The sequence below is a fragment of the Pan paniscus genome, chromosome 16 (genome assembly GCF_029289425.2).
Source record: "Pan paniscus chromosome 16, NHGRI_mPanPan1-v2.0_pri, whole genome shotgun sequence".
In the NCBI taxonomy this organism is placed as follows: Eukaryota; Metazoa; Chordata; class Mammalia; order Primates; family Hominidae; genus Pan; species Pan paniscus.
Window position 1 is genome coordinate 52,314,079 of NC_073265.2, and position 21,183 is coordinate 52,335,261.

Here is a 21,183-nt window from a genome sequence, read left to right on the forward strand (position 1 = left end):
TACTTCTTATTTATTGACATTTTAGTTTCAACATTGAATAAAACTACAAAGCTGCTTCACACATATGAGGGTTAGTGTTTGGCTGCTGCTTTTTCTTTTTAAATTCTGAACACTATACAGAATTATATCAGGAGTTTCTAAAGCAGTAGTTCCTTGTTGAACTTCAGAACAATACCCAGGCCTGCATTCCCTCTCAGAGTTCTGATTTTCAAAGGTTAGAATGAGGTCTGGACATCTTGGGGGGGTTTTGGGGGAATTGTGATGGCTCTGCTTTGCAGTCTGGGTCACACAGGGGACATTGCTTGTTGAGAGTTGAAAGGTCTGGCTTGATCAGTGTCTTCCTTTGCTGGAGGTTTAGCTCGGGATGTAGTGACCCCTCTGTGTTGATTATTTCGGTGGCCTTACTTGGGAGAACCTGGCTAACTAATGAAAGGCTCATGATGAATGGTTCTGTAGCTGTCCCATATTACTAGGAAGTTATACATTGAGAAGGGTGAAAAAGAACTTGGATTCAAACAATGTAAGTTTTGGTTATTTTCGATCATCCTTTTATAGCACAAAGAAAAGTTCAAGCTTTTTTGAAGTATATTCATGACTCAGCCACCTTTATTTTGATCATGAAAATAACATCTTAGGTTTTCTAAATATGATTACTCTGTTTAGTCGTGATTTGTTTTGTGCTTTTTAGCACATACTCTTTGGGAGGGATTGTACATAATCTTTGTGTTCAATGGCTGTGTTTTCATTTGTGGACATTTTTAAAATATAGCAATGAAAGTTTCTTTTTTTTTTCCCAAAAAGATAGTTGGTGGAAATTGTTCAGAAGACAAGTGTATTTCATTTGGGCTTCTGTTTTATTTCACAAACAGCAATTAAGTGATTTTTTAAAAAAATACATTGCAAAAAATAGAACTTTAACTAATACGGACTTTAGTGTTATAATTCCCAACATTTCTCCTTCCTCAACAATCTAGCTGTATATTTCTCCTGTTTTTTTTTAACACGGATGATCTGCATGTTTTGTATATAGTTTTTTTAGCCCAAGAGGGCTGATATACCACCATATTCAAATAAATTTGGACAAACTCAGAAGATAGTGTCATTCTCACTCTACAGAGACTTCAAAGCATAGAGGAAATACTTTCTTTTAAAGAAAGCTGTGAATTAAAGTATTTTAGTCATAGTATGGTGGACTTTTAGATTCTGGACAGTGTCTCTCCCTTGAGTTTATAAAGTCTTCCATGATTTCATGTTTTTCTTTTCTTAAGGCTCCTTGGGTCTGCTTCTGACTATGATTCCTTCCTCATTCTTTTTTAAATTCAGAATAAGAGAAGTGTACCCTTCTCTGAGTAAATCCTGCTTCCTGATGTAGACAAAATGCCAAGTCTGAAAGTTCTGCTGAGCAGATGTTCGTGTAATTCTGGAGGCACATCTGTGTTTTGGAAATCCTTCCAGAGACTTTTGCACTTTCTATAAGTACACTCTACAACGGGTAGTGGGGCACTAATGGACTGGGAGGGCAGGTCAGGAGTAGCCCAAGGTATGCATGTGCAAGAGGAAAACTTGATAAACTCAAGTTTATCAAGAAATTGTTGATTTCTTGTTCAACTGTTGATTTGAACCAGGCTTCTGGTTCAAAGGGCCAGGCCATAGCTACAGCTGCTCTGGTGGGCCAAACCAAAAGCATCACTGAGTTTGGGCACTTGAAGTTTCAGACAGCTGGGAGTCTCCATAGAACCAGAAGGGAAAACACTTCCAAGGATATGAGCATGTCTTGTCCCTGCCTTTGGGCCACCCATGCACACCAGCTCCACAGCAGCTGAAGCAGAGCAGATCTAGAGGAGGCTGTCGGAGGGACCACTGTCCTTCCTGCTGAATTCATACTGACCCTCTGGATTCTCCAGATTTTCTCCAAAGTTCTTCCATTCTAGCCTGGCCAAACATTTGGGCTCAGCAAACTGAGACAAGCTCCCCACCCATGGCGACACTTCCTATGTCCATAGTATGAATGTAGTAATGGGATTTATGTCTTGGAACCCCCAAGCATATGTCACGTGCAAAACACCGTGGGAAGCAGTGGGGGTGTGGTAAAGAGATGGGCTGGAAAGGCTCTTTGTCCTCGATAAGCTGGCCATCTGGTGGGGAGATAGAGGAGTGAAGCGAGTCCGAACTAATAGGCATGTGTATTTGGAGGCAACAAGGAAGAGAGAACCATTCTGACTGGGAGCTCCCTGGAGGAGGTAGCGGACATTTGACTGGGGTTTGGCATATTCAAAAAATGTGGATGAGCAAAGAGGACAGAGCAGCAGATATTCCAAGCAAGAAAACATAACGAGCATAGCATCCTCCCATGTCCTACCATTTATGAGAGAATGTTAATGTGAGAACTGCTCAGTCTCCTGACAGACCTGGGGGCTGCAGGCACATTTTCCCTAGGGGTAGGTCTGTTAGCTTTTCAAGATCATGAAGTATTTTTAGGTCCAAGTTGTCACCAGCATTCAAAGCCACCGTGCATCCTCCAGCTGTTCCCAGTGCATACCGGGCTCTTGCTTGTCATAGCTTGGATGTCCCCTGGATCATCAGATACAGACTGACTCCTGCGCTTGTTTTCCCCCGTAAGCAGATCACGTGTCAGTGTGTAAAATGTATGTCACGCTGGTCTTCATGTAGGTGTTGCAAGTTTCGTTCATTTTATACACATCCATTAGCACCACACATGAATGCCATCCTCTTCAAGAAGTAAGCAGATAGGGCTGGGCGTGGTGGCTCATGCCTGTAATCCCAGCACTTTGGGAGGTTGAGGTGGGTGGATCACGAGGTCAGGAGATTGAGACCATCCTGGCTAACACGGTGAAACCCCATCTCTACTAAAAAAATACAAAAAAATTAGCTGGGTGTGGTGGCGGGCGCCTGTAGTCCCAGCTACTAGGGAGGCTGAGGCAGGAGATTGGCATGAACCCGGGAGGTGGAGCTTGCAGTGAGCCGAGATCGCGCCACTGCACTCCACGCTGGGGGACAGAGCGAGACTCAGTCTCAAAAAAAAAAAAAAAAGCAAGCAGATAAATTCTAAATCAATGTTGAGTGGTGACAAGTGCTTGTTCTTTTGCTGTTTGAATGGATAACACTATCAAAGCTAGACGGGAGTCAGAATGTGTACCCTGTATCGTGGTGACTGGGGGAAGGACAGAGACTTAATTCCAAATTTCAAAAAATTTCAGTGCAGCAAAAGCAGTAACCCCCAGTTGGTCCTACCTGAGGGGAAAGCCTGCCCTGTGAACGGAGAGGAAAGGGGTTCTGGAAGAGGTGGGCAGCACTGGGCAGGTTGATGTTTCACCTAAGTTCAACACTGAGCCCTAGGAAGGGGTGGATGTCACGCTGGGCTCGCCTCCAGCCAGGCCTGCATTCCCAAATCTATTGCCAGAAACCATGTATGGCTCAGCTCACAAAGTGGTTTAGTGAGGTATAAGAGGAACATTCACTCTTCTTCCTCCTCTTATCCTGTTGCTCCTCCTCCCCTCCTTTCCTCACCAAGAGAGAAATTCTGACACTTCCTAAGTCTACCAAGCTTTTTAGGGTCTACCCTTCCTGGATACAGGACAGGTGACTATGGGGTAAGAGTAAACTACTCAGCAAGTGACCAGTTGCTGTCCTGCTTGAGGTCTCTTCGTGTTCTCTATTAACTGCCTCTCACCGAGTCTGCTAACCTCTCTTCCTTCTGCCTCTTTTCTGCTAACCTGCTTGCTGACCTGTACAGATCAACTCTACCAGCAACTTGAGCAAAATCGCCGCCTCACTAATGAACTAAAGCTGGCCCTGAATGAGGATTAAACTTAAGAGTGAAAAAACTTGGGCTGAATTCTAGGCGTGGAGCCCATGTGCAGAAAATCTAAGACTGTCCTACCTTCAACTAATAGAGTTGAAAACAGTTGCTTTCTGCAGAAATGCAAATGCAAGGAATTGGCTGAAAGGCTGGCCTTGCCTGCTTGTTTCTCTATATGGCTGGAATAATTACGTTCTCTTTAATCACAAAACAGCTTTTATGGTAGAATACTTATATCAATTCAGCACTGCTCCTTGAAATAGCAAGTCCTCTTGTTTGAACTGATAAATAATGAGGAGCCCCCCCAAAAAATGTTTTCTATTTCCTGACAGCCATGAGTCCTACTTTAAGTATGTATATATATATATATATATATATATATGTGTGTGTGTGTGTGTGTGTGTATATATATTCCTATCAGATACTCATATTCCTAACTTCTAAATATCTGGTGTAGTGTTCGAAATATGATTAAATGTACCTATGCTTGGGCAAAATAGCTTTTGAAAACAGGAACTCATGCCAGAAGCCCCTGGTTGTCTGAAAGGTATGCTTTACTCAGTCTAATGGTGCTGTTGGAGTCTGGGGAGAATGTCATGCTAATAAATAGAACACTATAAAAATATTAAGAGAATGTCCTAATGAAGTGTGCATGAAACATGTTGACAGTTTTTTATGAGCAACAGAAATAAATCATTTAAAAAGTTCTCAGAAAACCTATTTATGTCATCTTTGCTTTTGTGAGTTTGTGTTACCGCACAACTCCCAGACTTTTAACTGCCTGTACCTCGGAAATGTCTGCTGTTCGTAACTTCTTCAGTTTGTATAACAGTGCTGCAGCTGTATTTGGTTTTTACCTCTCCCTGTTCCCACGGCACACCGTCAGTGAACCTTCACCAAACCCCACGTGCATTTTATCCTCAGTGAATTGTTGGTGGAGGTGCACCTGACTGCTCTGTGAGAATCCGTGCCATGGCTGCTTTGGGTCAAAGATGCCCTCCCCTCCGTCTTAGGTTCTTGTCTAGAAATGAGTAATGTCTTACAAGCATGCCTAGTTCTAATCATCTCATCCTGTGTTTGTGATTGATGTTTGCCTGCCTAAATGTACAAACCACCATTGTGTCCAAAGCACAGCTATTCATGACTTAATTTTCTAATCTCACCACAGAGAAAGTGGCTCATGCCAAAGAAGAAAACCTTAGTATGCATCAGATGCTGGATCAGACTTTACTGGAGTTAAACAACATGTGAAAACCTCCTTAGCTGCGACCACATTCTTTCATTTTGTTTTGTTTTGTTTTGTTTTTAAACACCGCTTACCCCTACAATGCAATTTATTTACTTTTACCACTGTCACAGAAACATCCACAAGATACCAGCTAGGTCGGGGGGTGGGGAAAACACATACAAAAAGGCAAGCCCATGTCAGGGCGATCATGGTTTAAATGTGCCATTTCCCGGGTTGATGTTGCCACACTTTGTAGAGAGTTTAGCAACACAGTGTGCTTAGTCAGTGTAGGAATCCTCACTAAAGCAGAAAAGTTCCATTCAGAGTGCCAATGATAGAGTCAACAGGAAGGTGAATGTTGGAAACACAATCAGGTGTGGATTGGTGCTACTTTAAACAAAAGGTCCCCCTGTGGTCTTTTGTTCAACATTGTACAATGTAGAACTCTGTCCAACACTAATTTATTTTGTCTTGAGTTTTACTACAAGATGAGACTATGGATCCCGCATGCCTGAATTCACTAAAGCCAAGGGTCTGTAAGCCACACTGCTCTTCCGAGACTTCCATTCCTTTCTGATTGGCACACGTGCAGCTCATGACAATCTGTAGGATAACAATCAGTGTGGATTTCCACTCTTTTCAGTCCTTCATGTTAAAGTGAAAGATTTAGACACCACATACAACTGGTAAAGGACGTTTTCTTGAGAGTTTTAACTATATGTAAACATTGTATAATGATATGGAATAAAATGCACATTGTAGGACATTTTCTAAATTTGGTGGTCCTGTCATTTGTATGTTCTTAATTTGTGAACTTTTGATCATGAGACTGACCTGCCTTCCCCCACAAATAGGTTCTCAAAACAATATCCCACAGTCCAGGGGAAACTGGGTTTCACGTGTTACCTTCTCAGAAACATTAAAGGCAGCATTATTTTGGTCTGTTAAAGTTATAACCAAGCAGGAGAGACCCTTTCCAAATGTTGTTTTCAATGTTATTTGTGTATGCCTGCACATACATGTAGGACTTTGGCAGTGGCTTTACTGGTTTGAGGATTTTTCTTCCTGACATATTAGCTAAGCCTCTAGCAGTGGCATAGCCACACAAGAACAAATGATGGGTTAATGTGCCAAATCTGCTGTTGTCCCCCAGCGATATGATTTGACTCAAACTACTGCTTTAGCGAGTCTTTATGAATTTCTGCTTCCCAGCTCATGAGTTCTCAATTCCAATACGTCTCCATTTACTCAGACTTGGAAACTAAAAATGTCATCAGTCATTTCCCTAGCTCTTGAAGACTCTAAGCAAACAAAAATAGATTACAAACAGTACTGGCTTCAGCTGTGCTGCAGGGAGAAAAAAGGATGTTCTCACCAAAAGCAAACAGAATGGAAATAAATGAAAACTCATTTGGATGCAGATATATTTTCATTCAGAAGTATTAAATGTCTCTGTAACTGTACTTCCATGTCTCTTAATCAGGAATCTCTTCTCCACAGAAAGACAAAGGCTGTAAGGCAAAGAATCCAAGCAGGGTCCCGGAGCCTGGTTTTAGGTCTCCTTCCAAAAAGCTGTCCCCTTGCTCACGGCAAATAAATGCACAGGTCTCAACCTTTCTACAGTTTCAGGACCCCTAGCCTCACCTCTGCCAGTCCTCAGCTAGGAAAAAACCCTCTCTGCATCACTCTAGTCATGGAAGCCTTTCCTAAACCTGGTCCTCTTTCACTTGGAGAGCCAGATCCGGCTTCAAATCCAGACTCCACCTTTATTAGACGCCTAACCTGTCAAGTCCCTAAATCTGAGCTGCTCCATCTTTAACATGGAGATGAGATTAGCACCTAGCTCATAGTTTATAACTGTGGGAGTCTAATCTATAACCACTTCAAGTACACGGCACAGTACCAGGCGCCTAGGGCTTGTTCCATAAGTTAACCGCTCGGCCAGCCATGGTGGCTCACACCTGTAATCCCAGCACTTTGGGAGGCTAAGGCAGGTGGATCACTTGAGGTCAGGAGTTTGAATGAGACCAGCGTGGCCAACACAGCAAAACCCCGTCTTTACTAAAGTTACAAAAATCAGCCAGGCATGGTGGTGTGCACTTACAATCCCAGCTACTCAGGAGGCTGAGGCAGGAGAATCGCTTGAACCCGGGAGGTGGAGGCTGCGGTAAGCCAAGATCACACAACTGCACTCCAGCCTGGATGACAGAATGAGGCTCCATCTCAAAAAAAAAGTTAACTGCTGTGGTCCTCAACTTGCCATTTGTGCTCCAAAGACCATCACAGAAGATAGTACCCATCCTTGTGAAGCTAAGGGGGGACTAACCTTACCCCAAATTATGATGATGGTTTTTAACACTTTCGGATCCCATTTATGTGTGCTAAAGAACTTGTACTCACAAGGGTTATTTCACTTAAGCCTCACATCACTGAGGCTCAGATACTCAGTTCAGTAGCTCCCAAGTAGTGGGGTTGGGCTTCAAACTCTGGCCCTGTGTGACTCCTGAGCCCTGTCTGGAATCTCCTTCCCCTTGTTTCAAATGCTTTACAGCAGAAGAAAAACAGTTTCTAGATAATAGATGAAAACAGATGAAGCCGCAGGTATAATTAGGAGAGGAGGAGGCTGGGAAGATGGAGGTGGAGTCAACCATTTAGCAGCTGACACAACCGTGTGGGAGTGGTTTAACATCTGACTTCCCCTCTGGGTTCCAGGGATCAGACAAGATCAGTTAATTACGAAGCATCATGCCAATTCGAAGAATGATTACCTAATCTTTCAGATTAATATAAAAAAGGAGAACAGCTCTGTCTCTACATGGTACACGCCTGGGGTATGACCGGGTGTGATAACCTCTGAACATGCCACTCTGTGAGGTCAAGGTACAGAGATTAGGACTCTTGAATATGGAAAGGCCAAGGCTGGAAGCTGAGATGGTCACCATTTAGAGAACCATGAGGTGTAGAGAGAGAATTCAAGATTCATGTTCTAAATTCCATTGCTGAAACTTAGCAGGCCCAGATTTCAGAATGAACAGCTGAACAGTTGCCCTGTTCAGAGTAAAACATTGTGGAACTCCAGAGAGAAAGGACACAGGCAAAAACATAAGCATCTTCAAAAAATAATGATGAGAGTTCTACAGTTTGTTTTGTTGTTGTTGTTGTCATTGTTGTTTTTGCTTTTTTGGGTTTTTTTGAGACAGAGTCTCACTCTGTTGCCCAGGCTGGAGTGCAGTGCCATGATCTCAGCTCACTGAAACCTCCACCTTCTGGGTTCAAGCAATTCTCAGGCCCCAGCCTCCCGAGTAGCTGGGATTACAGGTGCATGCCACCACGCCTGGCTAATTTTTGTATAAAAATAGAGTAAGAAAGTACTCTAAAAAGTAGAGACGAGGTTTCACCATGTTGCCCAGGCTGATCTCGAGCTCCTGACCTCAAGTGATCTGCCCACCTCGGCCTCCCAAAGTGCTGGGATTACAGGCATGAGCCACTGTGCCGGCCTACAATCAGTTCTTAAGAGAAAAAAGAAAAGCGCTTTGTGGATACATTCAGAACTTTTTGAGACTGACATTGAAAAGAACAATTCCCCTCCTTATTGTTCCTAGAGATGTCATTAACAGAAACAAAATCTAATTTTTGCATATGCTGGTTTGTATCCTCCAGGGTTCAATACTTTGGGCCTGATTTTTCTCCAGGAAAAAAAAATTATATATATTTATATATATAGATATATAGATACAGATATAGATATGTCTTACTCAAGTATTTGAATGTGTGTTAACCATTTTTTCAACTTGTCAACACTATTTGTAGCTGGTTTTTTTTTTAAATCTACAGTCAGATATATATACAGGGAGAAAAAAAATCCGAATTCTCCAATCAAAACAAAAAGCACTAGGGCGTTCAGGGAGCCATCATTTCCAGAATTGGAGACAAAGGTTTGGAAAGAAAATAGAAATGTTGGGCAGTACAAGAAGTGTTCCTTCCATTATATATACTTTTTGACATTGAGGGTTTTCAGAGCTACATTCCTCCAACAGATGTCATAAATTTTGTGTGTCAAACAATGAATGAAACTATGTTGAGAGTTCACTAATATGAATGTAACTTTTGCCAAATTTTTGACAAATGGGCATTAACCCTGAGGAAAAGGCTGCTTTCTGCTGCCTGTGAGAGTTTTCTTTCCATTTGTTACCAAATCCATGGAGAACCAAGGGTCAAGTCAAGGCCATATCAGGGCCTGCCAAGGCTGTTGCCCTAAACTGAAAACGCTGATTCACAACTGGAAGGAGCCTTAAGATCATCGAGGACAGAGAAAAACGAGACCTAGAAAGATTTAGTGGTTTGCTCAGAGTCATCCAGCCCCCGTCAAGGCGGGCAGTGCAGCGTGGGGCCTGGAAACCAGAGGCACTGGTTTTGCATCTGCTCCCTGCTCACAGACCGGCCCAGGTTAATGTTGCCATCTGGGCGTTGATTTCTCCATCCCTGAAGGAGGTGGTTTCACTGCCCCTCTCCACGTGCCCACTCACTTCCTCAGGGCTGAGAACCGAATGGGGCAATGTGTGTAGAGTCCCTCTTCTGTTCCTTAGCCCCAATCCTTTTTTTTTCACCTGCATTAGGTCCTTAGGGAAACTGAAAGTAACTTTTTCCTTTTGAAATGAAAATCCCCAATACCACTGCCCGGGAGGATAGTCACTGCAAGGCCATGGTACCCCACAAGTGGCCCGGAAAGAAAGCTCAAGTCACAGTTTCGAAGTTTGTTTTTGAGTTGTTAATCACCTGCGCACAGGAGGCAAAGAATGTTTCAAAGTAGTAGGTTCAAATCTCACATGGAAGCTAATGGCTGGCTCTTTTGTAAGTTTCTGTTACTCCATTCTCAAACTGCGTTTGGATTTGTTGCTTCATGGAAGCCAACAGAACACTGCTCTTAGGCCTGGCATCGGACGTAAATGAAGGCAGTTCAGCCCTTATTTATTCTAGAGGAGCCACGAGGCAGATCCTGTGGAGCAGTGGAATCCACTGTCTCCAGAGGGAAGCTAATGACCGGGAAGGTGAAAAATGCTTTGTCTGTGGCAGGGAAGCAGTTGTTGTGTCTCCGGAGGGGCCGGCTGGGCACAGGGGGGCCGGAGGAGCAGAAGAGTCGGCTCCTCTTGGCGGATGCTGCATGGGGATGGGGTCAGAGGGGACAGCACACATCATGATGGTAAATCTTGGTCTGTTTTCAACTCCAGAGACACTCAGAAAGGATTTGGAATGCTGCCTTTCCAGTGGAACTCTTGGTTAGACTCATGACTCCAGTGTTAAACTCCCAGATGCCTGCACTGGTATAATATAGCCCTTCGGCCTTCTGGTGAGCTGGGATTCCATGGGCTGCCCACATCCTGCACCTCCACTCCCCCAGCTCACCCCAAAGTCCACTTCCTCTATGAAAACCACCCTTCACAATGAAACACTTGCCAAGGAACTGCTTGAATCATGCTGTGGTCAAGGACGCCTTTATCTGAAGTGAGCCCCATCACTATTCCCAAAAGGATTAAGTATGGTTGCCCAAAGCCCAGTGATATAAATATTAGAAATGGGAACCCACACCCAGGCAGTAGGGGCTTTTGTTTTTGAAGGGGATGCTGGCTTCCTAGGAATGGCCAAAGCATACCTGCATCTCAGAAGCCTGAGCCAGCGGGAAGTGATTAACCCCTGGGTTACTCAGCTCGAAGCCTGTCATTCCCATGATTTGTTTTCCTGCTATCTTCACACAAAGCACTCCTTTCCAGAACACTCCGGGACTGTCTGCCTAGCACCTTCCGGAGAAATTAAAAAGAGCAAAGGCAGAATAATTTGCCTAAGAATAGGAATGTCAAGAAAATGTGCCTCAACAAAGAGTTGCTAGGCTCAAATCCTGGCCAAACTGTTCACCTCTCTTAAGTTGTTAACCCTCTACTTGAAAACTTCCTATCCGCCACGCCTCCTTTTTCTGGCTTTCGTTCTTCCCTTCTGGCTACAATTTTTTGTTACTCTAATCTCTTGTTCTGCTCACTTTCTCTCAGACCCAGAGCTTCCATATTGTCTTCTAGTAACTAAAATTATGAAAGTTAAGATTCATAATTTTGCCTACAAGACAAATTGTATTTCCATTTAAGAATGTTTTACAGTATTTTGGGGACTGTATTTTGGGCTCAGATGGGCCGGAGGAGTAGAAGAGTCAGCTCCTCTTGGCGGATGCTCTGTGGGGCTGGGGGCTGAGAAGCCAGCAAACATCATGATGGCAAATCCTGGTCTGTTTTCAAGGTTGGGTGTTGTAGGACAATACAGACAAAGTATAATAGACGTCTTGCCCTCAAGGAGTCTATGGAAGCAACTGAATATGTGCACAAACGCACTAAAAAATAATAAAACAGGATATGATTACATGGCAAATAGACAGTAAATGATACAAGACTACATGGAAACAGATGTCATGCCCCCTTCCTGGTAGATTTCTAACCATCTAAAACCAGTAGAAAAGGCTCTCCTGGGCATGCTCTATAATTTTCTCAGGGGTACTCCAGCCACAGGCAAATCACCACTCACCCCGGCCTCTCAAATCTTAGAAACAAGAGCTCTGCTAGTTTAAAAATGCTTTGGTTTTACTACTTACTCTGGCTACGAAATTTTTTGTTCATTATTGTAGCTTTTTTCTACCAAATTCTCATTTTAAAATCCTCCCCTCTTACCCACCTCTCATTCCTTGCTGTAGGCCATGTAGTTGTGTTCTGTTTGTTTGTTTGTTTGTTTGTTTGTTTTTTGTTTTTAAACTTTTGGTCTTACCATACCTTTGCTTTAATCCTAGAGCATCTGTTAAGCTTTAAAGGAAAGAGCATAAATGAATGCACACATATACTCTTAGAGCCTATAAAATCAGCTTCCTACTCCACCAGGGAGGTCTGAAGGAGCCTTTGGTTTCTGGTAAAGCAAATGGATGAGGATTACCGCTAACATTCACTTCTCCCACGCGAAGCCTCCCCAGGCTGATTGCTATAGTCGCTAGTGCAGACAGCGACCTGATCTGCTCAGGCTGCCAGACTTCAGAAGCCTCAGCCAGGTTCAGAGCCTCCCTAATCCTAATGGGCTAGGAGCCCTGGGTGTCTCCAGATAACCCATTTTCCAGCCTTCCAAGAAAGAGGAGTAGTGGGGCAGTGGGCGAGAGAGAATTGGGTTTCAGTGCTGTTTTTATGTAAACTGCTGGGGGCTGGGAGCTCCCCTTTTGCTCTCCTTGTTTTGGTTCCCACCCAAGAAACATAAAGTATTACTGATAAACATGGATAATTAAATTTGGATAAAAACTACTTGAACCTGAAGAATTCATTCCAATTTGTATAACAGCAATTGATGTGGGTTGTGTATTTAAAGGAATATTTAAATTTCACGCGGCAATTTGCAAGTTCAAATGAAAAGCTATTTGGCACATTTGGATACAGGGTTGCAAGGGAAATAAGCAAAATGTACACATAAGGTACATGCCATCATATAATTGTGTACATTTTTTATTTGTCACAAAGCATTATAAAAACAATAGAGAAAAACTATGAAGGAAAAAAAGGTCACCACTGGAAAAAAAAAACTTATTTTCCATATGTTTTGCCTGTGTGTTTATGGAAGGCTTTTTATTCAAAATTTTGGTTTTTATTCAAAAAATTTTGCATAAACATCTTCCTGTGTTGCTTCACCTAGTCTTCTGGTTAATGTGCCATAATTTGTTCTCCTATTTTTGATCACTGGGTTTTTCTAATTTTTTGTTCTCACAACTAGGACTGATGGGAGATTTTTTTGTAATACGGATATTTTCTGACATGTAAGAAATGAAAACATACACTTAAAAAAAAAACTATTTCATTTAAGCACAGACATACCCTAAATATAGTGTTAAGTTGTTTCTTAACTATGTAGTGATTCCTGCTCCGGCCTGGACTCCAGCCTGGATAGCCCTTTTTTGATTTCCAGGCCTCAGGTTCTTAAAAGAGAAGCAAAACAACTTTTCCCAAACTGGTGTGGTAAAGCCTTTAAGAAATCAAGTTCCGGCCGGGTGCAGTGGCTCACACCTGTAATCCCAGCACTTTGGGAGGCCAAGGCAGGTGGATCACCTGAGGTTGGCCTGTCGGCCTGACCAACATGGAGAAGCCCCTTCTCTACTAAAAATACAAAATTAGCCGGGCGTGGTGGCACATGCCTGTAATCCCAGCTAATCAGGAGGCTGAGGCAGGAGAATCGCTTGAACTCGGGAGGCAGAGGTTGCAGTGAGCCAAGATCGAGACACTGCACTCCAGCCTGGGCAACAAGAGCGAAACTCCACCTCAAAAAAAAAAAAGAAAAAAGGAAAAGAAATCTAGTTCCACATGTTATCCCTTTCCCACTCCCTCATCTGTGCTGCTCCCCCAACAAAAACACACAAACTTGAGCTTTAAGACATGCCTTCACCGCAGCCACCCGGCTCTTTCTTGTACCCCTTGTCTAGACCTAGAGTTGATAAAAGTGAATGATGGGTGTGTGGGCTTAGAGGCACTGCCTCGGGCCTCAGTTCTGGGAAGACCCTTAATTACTGGATGATGAACAGTGACAGAAGAAGGAAGCAGCCATATAGAAAACATAACTGCCCTGCTAAAGAGGCAGCCTAGATAGTATGTACAATCCCAGCCTTTGAAATTAGACCAGAATTTAACAGCCACCTCTGCCACGTACTGGTTGTGTGACTTAAAGTAAGCTGCTCAACTTCTCTGCAATTATTTCCCCATCTGCAAAATGGGGATAATAATAATAGTACCCAACATCATAACGTTCAGGGCATGAATAACTAAGATACTGCATGAAAAGTTTTAGTATGGTGCCTGGCATAGCAAACTTTCAGTGATAGACAACTTCTATTGCCCTGTTCTTTAAATAGTCTTAGATCCCGGCAATCAGCCCTTAGAAGTCACGCTCCCCAGGATTCAAAGACAAGGCCGCCCCTCACCTCTTCCCTACTCACCTATCAGGCTGCCCTAGTGTGCTGTCATTTTCTCCTTCAAGGCTGCCTCTGATGTTCATTTCACCAGGATGATTCCTCGGGATGGGTCAGGGCCAGTGGCGAGTTAGCCTGATAGCCCAGCTGGATCTTCCCCTGAAATCTGACGGAAGCACACTTAGCTGCCCATCAGGACTAAAGTCCGGCATTGGTGAGCAGTAAGAACAGCCCCTCTCCAGTGTGGGAGGAGGGGCCTCGAGTAGACCCCAATGACTGACCCTCATCAGCTCTCCAGGAAGTGCCTGCCCAGTGGCATCCAGAAGAGGTGCCCAGGTCCTGTGTCTCCCCAGGGCACACTGGGGTTTGCCACTGGGGTTAGGTTTCCTGGGGACTTCTCAATGACACTGTGAAAACCTAGCTCACCTCCTTGTTGATCGTACTCTCAGCCACTAGAAGGTTTCCTAGGGCACTTAGAAGTTGAGTTCAGACAATAATAATATCCTGGTCGTCTGGTGAAATCGTTAGCATCTGAGGGGCTGCTTTGCGGTACCCTCTGTTGGGCTTGCGGCTCCTGCCTTTGTATGTTTAACCTTTAAACAAGGGGGTTGGCAGGAGGAAGCAAGCTGTTCTGTCACAGCTGGTCCTGGCGATGCCAGAGGAGGCCCAAGCTGGAGCTTCCTAGTTAGCTTTGCCTTTTGCTTAAAGAGGATTTCAGGAATAGGGCAGGACACAGGGACCCAGCCAACACCAGGAATAAAAGCCAAGCGTTTACTCCATGCTTTTGGTTCTGGCTGGCCAGGGCATCTGACACCAGGGAACATCTTTCCTTTCACACTCCATTGTCCTGGGGCTTCAATTACATTCTTGACTGAGAGCCCAGGAATGAGGATAGCGGGCACTCCAGAAATTAACCTTAGAGAAGTGACTACGTGAGTTTTTAGCCTACTCGCCTCCCTAACAATGGTGCACACCATTGCTGCTCCAGGTGGAGGAGTCACTGCCACCTCCACTAGCTGAGCAAACATCCCTTGGCCTCGGATCTGGGATTAAAAGGAAGCAGGAGGTCAGCTCCCCACTCATTAGAGCTGGATTATCCTACGAGGGTTTGTACTGCGTGCATAGACAAAAGCATGGCACCCAAAAGAATGAGACACAGCGACAGAATTTTGTTATATTTCAAAAAAAGGCATTGGCTAAGTATAGTGGCTCATGCCTATAATCCCAGCACTTAGGGAGGCCGAGGCAGGAGGATCACTTGAGCCAAGGAGTTTAACATCAGCCTGGGCAACATGGCAAAACCCCATCTCTACAAAAAAAATATGAAAAATTAGCTGGGTGTGGTGGCACACGCCTGTGGTCCCAGCTACTTTGGAGGCTGAAATGAGCCTAGGATCAATTGAACCTAGGAAGTGGAGGCTGCGGTGAGCCGTGATCACACCGCTGCACTCCAGCCTGGGTGGGCAACAGAGCGAGACCCTGTCTCAAAAAAGAAAAGGCATTGACAAAGTCATTATTGGAAAAATCTGAACGTATGTAGTCTCATTTCCATTTGTTTCATAGTTTAGTGATGTTTTATCTTGAGTTACAAATCCCTTTGGTGCAAAGGATGATGTCTTATGCTAGCTGCACATCTCGTCGGTCTCATAGCTCACCACCACAGAGAGCTGAGCCCTCCACAAGCCCCTGGTCTGTGTCCTTGACTCTCCCAAGGCCACCACCCCACCTTTCCCCACACTCAGAGCCATCAGCATCACCACCACCATTGATCGTATGAAGACATGCAGACCACTTTTATACTGCATGTGCTTTGTTGCAGGTACTTTTGTGAATCTGCAACACTGAGAAAAACCCGAGTTCAATCCTTAGTTCTTCCCAGTTAACAACTGGGGGATTTGAAGCAAGTTACTCAGCCTTTCTGAATTGCAGTTTACTCAGCCTCTCTGAATGTCAGTTTCCTCCTCTGTAAGAGCCTGCGCCTTATAGTTGTGTTAAAGAACAAAAGCTATCCCAGCTACTTGGAAGGCCGACATGGGAGGAGTGCTTGAGGCCAGGAGTTCAAGACCAGCCTGGGCCATAAGCAAGACCCTGTCTCTACAAAAAAAAAAAAAAAAAAAGAGTTGTTTTAATTAGCCAGGTGTGGTTGTACATCCCCGTAGTCCTAGCTACTTGGAGCCTGAGGTGGAAAGATCACTTGAGCCCAGGAGTTGGAGACTACAATGAGCTATGATCTCGCCACTGCATTCCAGCCTGGGTGACAGTTGCTCTGACCCCCAGAGCAACTCTCTAAAAAAAAAAAAAAAGAAAAAGAAAGAAAAAAAAGGCCAGGTGTGATGACTCACATCTATAATCCCAGCACAGGGAGATCGAGGCAGGAAGATCACTGAACCCAGCAGTTCAAGACAAGCCTGGGCAACGTAGTGAGACCTCATCTCTACAAAAATAAATAAATAACCAGGCATGGTGGCATGTACCTGTAGTGCCAGCTACTTGGGAAGCTGAGGCAGGAGGATTGCCTGAGCCCAGGAGGTCAAGGCTGCAGTGAGCCACGATTGCACCACTGCAGTCCAGCCTGGGTGATGGAATGAGACCCTGTCTCTATTTAAATAAGTAAATAAACAAACAAATAAATAAAAAAGAATAAAAGGTAAAACATGTCTGAGGCCTGCTACAAGGCAGATTACCTATAAATATTAGAGTTATTCATGCCCTTTCTTCACTCCTGATCCGCCTAAAAAAAAGATAGAGTAGGTCCCTTCCCTAGGGAAAAGGAACCACAACCACCACCATCTCAGCTTGAGGGACTTGTAGCGAAGCTTTACCCTGTGAAGCGACCTCGGGAGTCTCCGGCCTCCATTGCCCCACACCTTGGAAGGGGAGGGGCTTCTCTGGAGAGAGGTTTGTTTAAATGTCATTATTTTCTGAAATCATTGCCCAATTTTTCCTATTTTACAGTCAGCCATCCACTATGCATCAGGTGAGTGCGTCTGAGAAGCCTATAGCTGAGGAGTCCTCGGGGAATGAGGTCATCTGGAAACGCAGGGCCAGCCCGGAGCCTCCCTCGGTTTCAGCAACTCATGCACGTGAAGACAGGCCCCTTCCCCAGGCCCCTGTTGCTGCGAAACGGTGTGGGAGGGTGAGGAAAGGTGTAGAGAGGCACTCCCCACACTTTAATGAGCGCAGGAGCCCGTCAGTGATCTTGTCCAGATGCAGATTATGTTGTGGTGAGGGCTGACTCCAGCCTCTGCGTTTCTTGCCAGCTCTGGGTGATGCCGGTGCTGCTGGCCTGTGGGCCACACTTTGAGTAGCAGGGCTCTGAGATATGATGTGGTGTGTAACATGGGCATTATTCAGAGGGACTGTAGGTGTCACGGTGGTTGGTGGCAAGAAAAAGAAACCAGTTCATTCAGCTCAGGATTCCCAGCCCTGGAAGGGAGCACCAATGGCCAGGCACCGGGCTTTACACCAGCCTCAGCCCTGGGACGGTAAGGCCCCGGGAGAAGTTCCATAAGACTGTGTACAGTGAAAAAGAGGTCATTCCTCAATTCTGCATTCGAAAATCGGGGCATCTTAGGAAGGGGACATGAGCACTAGGTGTCCAAAACCCACAAATGCCCACTCCAGCAGGGATTCCTTGGAGCCAGGTGAGTGGGCGGAGAGTGAGATCTGGAGGCCCTGATGAGTCTGAGACAGCGCCTCCTATTTGAGGGCATCTCTCTCTCTGGCTGAAAGAAGGAGGGGTGTGCATAGCAGTGCTGCTGGGGAGGGAGAGAGGAGGGAGGAAGGAGTCTGTGGGCTCTACAATGAAACTGGAGGCCCAAGTCCTCCCGGGACCACAGCGTTCTTAGCGGGAGCCAACGCACAGGCCGGACTAGGAGGTGACAAGCGGGGCACGCTAGGGTACAAAATTTAAGGAGGTGCTTACTCTCAAGTCATAAAAGTACTTGTATATGAATGCCTCCTTAAATTTATTTATTTATTTATTTATTTTTGAGATGGAGTCTTGCTCTGTTGCCCAGGCTGGAGTGCAGTGGTGCGATCTTCGCTCACTGCAAGCTCCGCCTTCCGGGTTCACGCCATTCTCCTGCCTCAGCCTCCTGAGTAGCTGGGACTACAGGCACCTGCCACCATGCCCGGCTAATTTTTTTGTATTTTTAGTAGAGACGGGGTTTCACTGTGTTAGCCACGGGGTCTCGATCTCCTGACCTCGTGATCTGCCTGCCTTGGCCTCCCAAAGTGCTGGGATTACAGGCGTGAGCCACCGCGCCCAGCCAAATTTTTTATTTTTTATTTTACTTTTTAAGAGATGGGATCTTGCTCTGTCACCCAGGCGACAGTGCAGTAATATGATTGTAGCTCACTGCAGCCTCCAACTCCTAGGCCCAAGCAATCCTCCCTCCCGCCTCAGCGTCCTGAGTAGCTGGGACTACAGGCAGGTGCCACCACACCCAGCTAATTTTTTTTTTATTTTTTGTAGAAACAGGGTCTCACTTTGTTGCCCAGGCTGGTCTCAAACTCCTGGCCTCAAGTGATCTTTCTGCCTCAGCCTCCCAAACTGCTAAGATTACAGGCGTTGGCCACCGCACCCAGCCCCTTCTTAAATTTTGCAAGCTAGGCGCTTCACCTGACTCCAGCCCTGCTAAGGAAGAGTAGTCACACTTTGGTCTCCTCTTTACTCTTCCACCTGGGCAAGCCACCTCTGGGCCTCTGTCTTTTCCCTCAAGCAAATAAGAACAAGGTGATAGTGAGGAAGGATGATGCTTACCATAAACATCTTCAGAACTTATTTACCTTGAAATGGGTAGCACCAGACCCAGGGCCTAGCATGCTCAATCAATGTTTGTTCAATGAATTAATCAATCCCACCACTAAATGGAAAGGATCTTTCATTGTTTAACAACAGTTGTCCCTCTCAGAGGGCAGAGGCTATTTTTGCATCATCTTTGCACTTAGTGTGTTCCTGGAATATAACAGAGGTCAATAGAAGTCTACTGAACTTGATGGACGTGAAACTCATTTCACCTGAAGGTAAAGTTAGTAGTTGTTTACAAGGTGTCAGATGAGGGACCATCTCCAAAATATTTTCAACTCTTTTGAAATTCCTCTATTAATAACTTATTCCTTTGACTTTCATTTTCCTTACCCACTTGTCTTATTTTAAAATGCCAGTGCCAGTAGGGAAAGGTTACATTAACCAAAAACCAAACTTTAACTTCTTTGCGTTTTTGCCCTGGGAAACCTCTAAATCAGAATTTGGCAAACTATGGTCTATGGGCAAAATTCAGCCCATGGCCTGTTTTTGTACAACCTGAGAGCTAAGAATGGCTTTTTAATTTTTTAGTGGTTGAAAAAAAAACTGAAAAGAGGAATAATAGTTTATGATATGTGAAGATTATATGAAATTCAAATTTCAGTGTTTACAAATAAAGTTTTATTGGAACATAGCCGCATTTATTCACTTAAGCAGTGTCTGTGGCTGCTTTGGTGCTATGATAACAGAGTTGAGAAGTTGTGACAGAGACCTCATGGCCCACAAAGTTTAAGATATTTGCTATCTGGCCCTTTACCGAAAAAGTTTGTTGACTCTGAGGGGAAGCTGTCTGTACTCCTGTATTTATCCCATCAACTTGTTTTGGTAATTTTTTTACAAAATCACTAGATATAATCTCATTTTAATAGAAACCATCGCTTAGAGAGATAAATAGATTCCCAAAGAGTTTATGTATAAATAGAAGTCTTGCTAATAAAATCATATTTTTAATATTTCTGTTTAAAATATTTTAGGTTAGACAAATGAAAATGTTGTCTCTTCTAGTTTTGGAGGACAGGTTTGTCAGAAGCAGGGACTGTGTTACCCTAGAGAAATCTCCTTTTTATCTTGTCTTTTGATTTTTTGCTTTTTGTTTTGTTTTGTTTTGTTTTGAGACAGGCTCTTGCTCTGTTGCCCAGGCTGGAGTGCAGTGGTGCCATCATAACTCACTGCAACCTGGACCTCCTGGGCTTAAGTGATTCCCCCACCTCAGCCTCCTGAGTAGCTGGGACTACAGGTGCATGCCACCATGCCTAGATAAATTTTTGTATTTTTTGTAGAAACAGGGTTTCTCCATGTTGCCCAGGCTAGCCTTGAACTCCTGATCTCAAGTGATCCTCCTGCCTTGGCCTCCCAAAGTGCTGGGATTACAGGCATCAGCCACAGTGCCTGGCCTAGTTTGTCTTTTACTATGGGTCGTTCTTTGGGCTCAGGCCTGTCGGCACTGGTGCATGCCATACTTAATCTCAGAGACTCAGCTCGCTGGAGGCAGACTGAAAGCAAGTATCTCGAAGATGTAGTTTTGAGTTATGACCCAAGCAAGGGAGAGACTTTTCCCAGGGGTGGAGAAGGACATGATTTACTGGAATAGTCCCAAGAATATGCCAGGAAATCATTTGTCTGCAGCTAAATAGTTTCCATACTGCAATGAGTAGGAGGAGTAAACAGACAAGGATGAGAATTCCAGAAGTGATTTTTCTCCCATTCTCCCCAACCCCCAAGTTTATTGGTAAATGTGTGATTGTCATTTTGCCCCCTGCACCTCATATCCCCACATGTACTCTCTCGCCAAACTTACGGTTTTGTAGCTGATCAACTTCAAGCAAAGTACACTTGGGCTGGGTTGCCAGCCTAAGAATTTTCAAGTAGAGGAAGCTGGTGAAATCTGATCCAATGTGATTCCCCTGGTTCTATGGAATTCTAGATTTTCCCGGATTTGCCAGAGAGATTTTGTTGGTCTCACCAATATGAGCCTTGAGTGTCGCAGCAGAGTAATGCCTAAGAATTCCCGGGTCAATAGCAGCATGTGAGCCTTCTAGCTGCACTCTGCATTGCTGAGAGCAATTTTAAAGTCCATTCCATGGACAGGATGTGAAATGAGGGGAGTTCATGGAAGGCGACAGGATTTTACTCTGCCTGCCCGCCTCAGTCGATAGTGAAGCTTTCAAACTCCCTGTTTTCATAGCTTAATGGAGTGTATGTTATGAAATACCTTTAAACGAAGAATCCCTAATCTTTTCCTGATGTGAAGAAACTTTGAATTTTCCCAGAGTCATAAAATCAGAGATGCTAGAATGGAAAGGGAGACCTCGTTTTACAGATGTAGAACTGAAGCCCAGACTGCACTTGCTGAAGCA

General features: G+C 44.5%; 1 protein-coding gene across 13 annotated transcripts in view; it reads left to right on the forward strand.

The window, feature by feature from the left end:
* TPM1 (tropomyosin 1) overlaps positions 1–5,823 on the forward strand; it is a 29,359-nt gene extending 23,536 nt beyond the window's left edge. For 7 of the 13 annotated variants that reach the window (XM_003827930.4, XM_003827929.4, XM_003827931.4 and 4 more), the window contains one exon: positions 4,989–5,823. In XM_003827930.4, coding sequence (XP_003827978.1) covers positions 4,989–5,071 — 83 coding nt within the window. In that variant the 3' untranslated portion in view covers positions 5,072–5,823. Of the gene's footprint in view, positions 1–3,754 lie in introns of all 13 variants that reach the window. The other 6 variants (XM_055098195.3, XM_008953261.6, XM_055098197.3 and 3 more) reach the window with 1 other exon arrangement.
* The last annotated feature ends 15,360 nt before the right edge of the window (positions 5,824–21,183 follow it).